The sequence below is a fragment of the Oryx dammah genome, unplaced genomic scaffold (assembly GCF_014754425.2).
Source record: "Oryx dammah isolate SB20612 unplaced genomic scaffold, SCBI_Odam_1.1 HiC_scaffold_16, whole genome shotgun sequence".
Classification (NCBI taxonomy): Eukaryota; Metazoa; Chordata; class Mammalia; order Artiodactyla; family Bovidae; genus Oryx; species Oryx dammah.
The window spans coordinates 3,034,031-3,039,194 of NW_024070200.1; the positions used below are offsets into that span (position 1 = coordinate 3,034,031).

General features: G+C 45.9%; 1 protein-coding gene across 1 annotated transcript in view; it reads left to right on the forward strand.

Moving 5' to 3' along the window:
• Positions 1 to 4,948, forward strand: part of HSP90AA1 (heat shock protein 90 alpha family class A member 1) — a 5,778-nt gene extending 830 nt beyond the window's left edge. Inside the window, exons 2-11 of the mRNA XM_040256880.1 lie at positions 198 to 359; positions 452 to 818; positions 1,116 to 1,249; positions 1,538 to 1,858; positions 2,027 to 2,192; positions 2,362 to 2,552; positions 2,661 to 2,808; positions 2,972 to 3,240; positions 3,514 to 3,847; positions 4,133 to 4,948. Coding sequence (XP_040112814.1) covers positions 198 to 359; positions 452 to 818; positions 1,116 to 1,249; positions 1,538 to 1,858; positions 2,027 to 2,192; positions 2,362 to 2,552; positions 2,661 to 2,808; positions 2,972 to 3,240; positions 3,514 to 3,847; positions 4,133 to 4,242 — 2,202 coding nt within the window. The 3' untranslated portion in view covers positions 4,243 to 4,948. The remainder of the gene's footprint in view (positions 1 to 197; positions 360 to 451; positions 819 to 1,115; positions 1,250 to 1,537; positions 1,859 to 2,026; positions 2,193 to 2,361; positions 2,553 to 2,660; positions 2,809 to 2,971; positions 3,241 to 3,513; positions 3,848 to 4,132) is intronic.
• The last annotated feature ends 216 nt before the right edge of the window (positions 4,949 to 5,164 follow it).

Below are 5,164 nucleotides of genomic sequence, written 5' to 3' on the forward strand. Positions count from 1 at the left end.
CGGGTGGGGGCGCCCGGGCGGAGCGGCGGCCGTGCGGCCGGCGTGGGCGGCGGCGGTGGCGGCGGCGCCCGGCCCCCGGAATGAGGTCATCCTTTGTCAGCCGGCGCCTCCCGCGCGCCCCGGGCTCGGGAGCGGGAGCGAGACGCGGCGGGGAGGGGTCTGGCCGGTGGCCTCACGGGCTCCGCGTTTCCCCGCAGATGCCCGAGGAGACCCAGGCCCAGGACCAGCCGATGGAGGAGGAGGAGGTGGAGACGTTCGCCTTCCAGGCGGAAATTGCCCAGTTGATGTCACTGATCATCAACACTTTTTACTCGAATAAGGAGATTTTCCTGAGGGAGCTGATTTCAAACTCGTCCGACGTAAGTCTCTCATTGCGGAGTCGGGTGTTTGTGTGAAAGGGCACTGTTTTAGGGGGGAAGTTGTGCGTCATCACGTGTCTTTTTTAAAATAGGCCCTGGACAAGATCAGGTATGAGAGCTTGACCGATCCCAGTAAGTTAGACTCGGGGAAAGAGCTGCACATTAATCTCATACCGAACAAGCAAGATCGAACCCTCACCATCGTGGACACCGGCATTGGGATGACCAAGGCCGATTTGATTAATAACCTGGGCACCATCGCCAAGTCCGGGACCAAAGCGTTCATGGAGGCTTTGCAGGCTGGCGCTGATATCTCCATGATTGGCCAGTTTGGTGTCGGGTTTTATTCAGCCTATTTGGTGGCCGAGAAAGTGACCGTCATCACCAAACATAACGATGACGAGCAGTATGCCTGGGAGTCTTCTGCAGGAGGGTCCTTCACAGTGAGGACGGACACAGGTAGGCACCCGCGAACAGGGTGGGGTGCTGCAGGCACTGGAGCCCCGAAGAAGGGGCTGAAGTTTGTGTGTTTAAAAACCTGTTTCCCTGGAGGGTGATAGCATGCACTTGCACTTGTGGTTTATCTTGGGCAAGGCCGTTAACTGCCGTCAGACTCTTGCCAGTTGTAGTAACCCGCAAGCTTCTGCTTCGTAGACTTTTCCGATAACTGCCCTGGAGAGCGAAATAGTATTTTTTTTTGCCTTGATCAGGCCATTGTGATTGAAATTGGCCTCAATCTCTGGACTTCCTTTTCAGGAGAACCGATGGGGCGTGGAACAAAGGTTATTCTGCATCTGAAAGAAGACCAGACTGAGTACCTGGAGGAGCGGAGAATAAAGGAGATTGTGAAGAAGCACTCTCAGTTCATTGGCTATCCCATCACTCTTTTTGTGAGTTTCCACACATCCTGTATATGTAGGTTACTAAAGTGACTCAACTGAAATCCTGTTAGTCCTTAGTGCTTTTTATAAGAGATCCAAACTTGCACTAATTTTCTGGGCCGGTGGGTCGACTCCTGTCAAGGTTCCCAGGGCTGTTGAGATCCTTCAGAAATTGGTGAGTAGCTTCCTGGCTACTAGTGTTTGTCAGGTGGTATTGGTGTAAGTGCTGCAGTCTCCTTTAGCTTTTTTTCCCCAGTTTTGTGATGGAGAGGTGACACGATTTGTCCTCTTTTGAAGGTGGAAAAGGAACGTGATAAAGAAGTTAGCGATGATGAAGCAGAAGAGAAGGAAGACAAAGAGGAAGAGAAGGAGAAAGAAGAAAAGGAGTCTGATGACAAGCCCGAGATAGAAGACGTTGGCTCAGATGAAGAGGAGGAAGAGAAGAAGGACGGGGACAAGAAGAAGAAGAAGAAGATCAAGGAGAAGTACATCGATCAAGAAGAGCTGAACAAGACAAAGCCTATCTGGACCAGAAACCCTGATGACATCACTAACGAGGAGTACGGAGAGTTCTACAAGAGTCTCACCAACGACTGGGAGGATCACTTGGCGGTCAAGGTGAGCGGCTGCTCAGTGCTTCCATCCCTGCGGATGTTGGAGGCAGCATTCTGTTCCCCGATGCCCCGTGCTTTGCTCAGAGTCACGGTTAGGTAACTCTGTTAGACGTGAAGTTTTTTGTGGCTGCAAGTTGTTTGCCCTGTGTTAATCTTGATTGTTTCATTATAGCATTTTTCAGTTGAAGGACAGTTGGAATTCAGAGCCCTTCTTTTTGTCCCAAGACGAGCTCCTTTTGACCTGTTTGAAAACAGAAAGAAGAAGAACAACATTAAGTTGTATGTTCGCAGAGTTTTCATCATGGATAACTGTGAGGAGCTAATCCCTGAATACCTGAGTGAGTATAGTCTGATATGAAGAACGGTCACTGTTACTAGTCTAAGAGATCAATGCTGTCAGCTCCTGGTTTTTAAACATGGGGAAAATCGTTCATGTTTGGTTTTGGGGGTTGACAGATTGGTCAGTGTTTGTCTTTGGAGTGACTGGCTGCATCTGGTCTGTTTCAGATTTCATTAGAGGTGTGGTGGACTCTGAGGATCTCCCTCTGAACATTTCCCGTGAGATGTTGCAACAAAGCAAAATTTTGAAAGTTATCAGGAAGAATTTGGTCAAAAAGTGCTTGGAACTCTTCACTGAACTGGCAGAAGATAAGGAGAACTACAAGAAGTTTTATGAGCAGTTCTCTAAAAATATTAAGGTTGGTTAGAAACACATTTGACTATTAAAAGGAGTAATCAAACTGATTTTCCTTTTGAAATAGTTGAACACAGAGAAAGTCTTCCTTAAAGCTAACAATGTCTTTCAGCTTGGAATACATGAAGACTCCCAGAACCGGAAGAAGCTTTCGGAGCTGCTGAGGTACTATACTTCTGCTTCTGGTGATGAGATGGTTTCTCTCAAGGACTACTGCACCAGGATGAAGGAAAACCAGAAACACATCTATTACATCACAGGTGACTTAGAGGCGATGACTGTGACAGCCGATCTTTTGGTGATCCCATAGGAACAGTTGCACGTGTTTTCTACCTGTGTGGTAGTACACAGAATTTAGTAGGAGTTAATGTGACAAAAATAAATGAGACCGCTGTTAAAAGACATAAAACTTCTGTTTCTCAGGTGAGACAAAGGACCAGGTAGCCAACTCGGCCTTTGTGGAGCGTCTCCGGAAGCACGGCTTGGAAGTGATCTACATGATCGAGCCTATTGATGAGTACTGTGTGCAACAGCTGAAGGAATTTGAGGGGAAAACCTTGGTGTCAGTCACCAAAGAGGGCCTGGAACTTCCAGAAGATGAGGAAGAGAAAAAGAAACAAGAAGAGAAAAAGACAAAGTTTGAAAACCTCTGCAAAATCATGAAGGACATTTTGGAGAAGAAAGTTGAAAAGGTGTGTAAATAGTCTTTTTTATTTTTTGGTTACTAACCCTTAGGGGTGTTAGGTGTCTTTTGAACAAGTCACATAATCATAGTCCTTAACGTCTTTAAAAACACTAGAACTTAAAAGGAACTTAAAGCTTCAGGTTTGCAATAGTATTTGCAAATAGTATTTCTGATTTGTTAATACTCAAGTTCCTTAAATATTCAAATAAACCTGGTAACAAGTACTGAGAATGGAACATCTCTGTGCCCAGTTATCGCTATATACTTTTTTTTATGAAAGGTGGTTGTGTCAAACCGGTTGGTGACGTCCCCATGCTGCATTGTCACGAGCACATACGGCTGGACGGCAAACATGGAACGGATCATGAAGGCTCAGGCCCTGAGAGACAACTCAACGATGGGTTACATGGCAGCCAAGAAGCACCTGGAGATCAACCCTGACCATTCCATCATTGAGACCTTGAGGCAAAAGGCAGAGGCTGACAAGAATGACAAGTCTGTGAAGGATCTGGTCATCCTGCTGTACGAAACAGCTCTCCTGTCCTCTGGCTTCAGTCTGGAGGATCCCCAGACACATGCCAACAGGATCTACAGGATGATCAAACTTGGTCTTGGTAAGCCTTGCGCAAGTACCCTGTGTAATACCATTGGAGAAAAAAACCTAAACACATGACTGTTGAAAAGGGTGAACTTTCAGCAATTTCAACAAAGTTGGGCTCTCTTGTTTTTCCATTTGCGAAACACTGAAGTCACATGAGTTAAAAGGGGGTAAATAAGCCCTTTTCGTCATGTCCCTTCTAGTTCGCTCAGCCCTTGAGAAGTGGGTATGATGAACCTGTAGTGTTGGACTAATTATGTGGCTTTAAGAAACTTAATCCACGTTTTTTATTTCCTTAAAGGTATTGACGAGGATGACCCCACTGCTGACGACAGCAGCGCTGCAGTCACCGAGGAAATGCCACCCCTGGAAGGAGATGACGACACGTCCCGCATGGAGGAAGTAGACTGAGCGCTGCCGAGGCTCGCCTGGCGGTGTGCTCAGCGCGCTGTCTCTGCTCCCGCCAATATGTTCTCGAGTACTTCTTTATTTTTGTTAACATTTAAAATCTGTGTGGCATGACAACTGCATAAGGGGAGGATAAGATTTCTTTATACTAAGTGTGATACTGTGATTCTTTTAGCACTAAAGCTAGTTGTTTTTTCCTAGTTTCATGTTGGCTTATTTTAATAGATGGAAGTAGTTAACCTTTGTTGTAACGTGTGTATGTAATCTCTGTTAACTTTGTGGTCTGAAGTGTTTAAGCTATCAAGTGTTTAGCTATCAAGCGGATTCTTTAGTAGACCAAAATTTTCTGTCACTGAAGTGATCTGAAGTATATACCTTGATGTTTAAAAAGAAACACTTGTTACAGCAAGTTTTCATCTTGTGGGATATACTTTTTAAAACTTCATCCCCTGTAGTTATGACTGCATGTGCCAGGCCTCTAGAAGTTAGTGTGTTAAGCTGAACCAACTTGATTGGAGTCACTGTCCATACATAGGGCTTGTTTTCCAAAGAAAAATATTGTTTAGAGTAGCAAAATTATAAGCCTGCCCAGGCATGTTGTAAAGCCGCTGGAAAGGTAACTTGGAGCAAGTTTTGTGAGTGGAAATGTAGTGCTCAAGTCACATTCTGCTTCAAAAAGTTGTAACAAATACAGATGAATTAAAAGAAATGATGTGTGATGTCTTCCTTGTGGGGGTGGTCCAAGAATGTAAAACATGCGGTGTGCGCCTCTTCCCTAGGAGAGTCAAGGGAGCGGGTGGTTGGTGTGGCCTCCTAGAGCCTACTGCTGTGACCTTAGGGTGCTCAGGCCGCATGTTTGGGGTGAGCCTCTATGCTTAAAAAACAGGAGAATGGAACTTGCTGCTTCTGTGTCCATGTGTTAGAC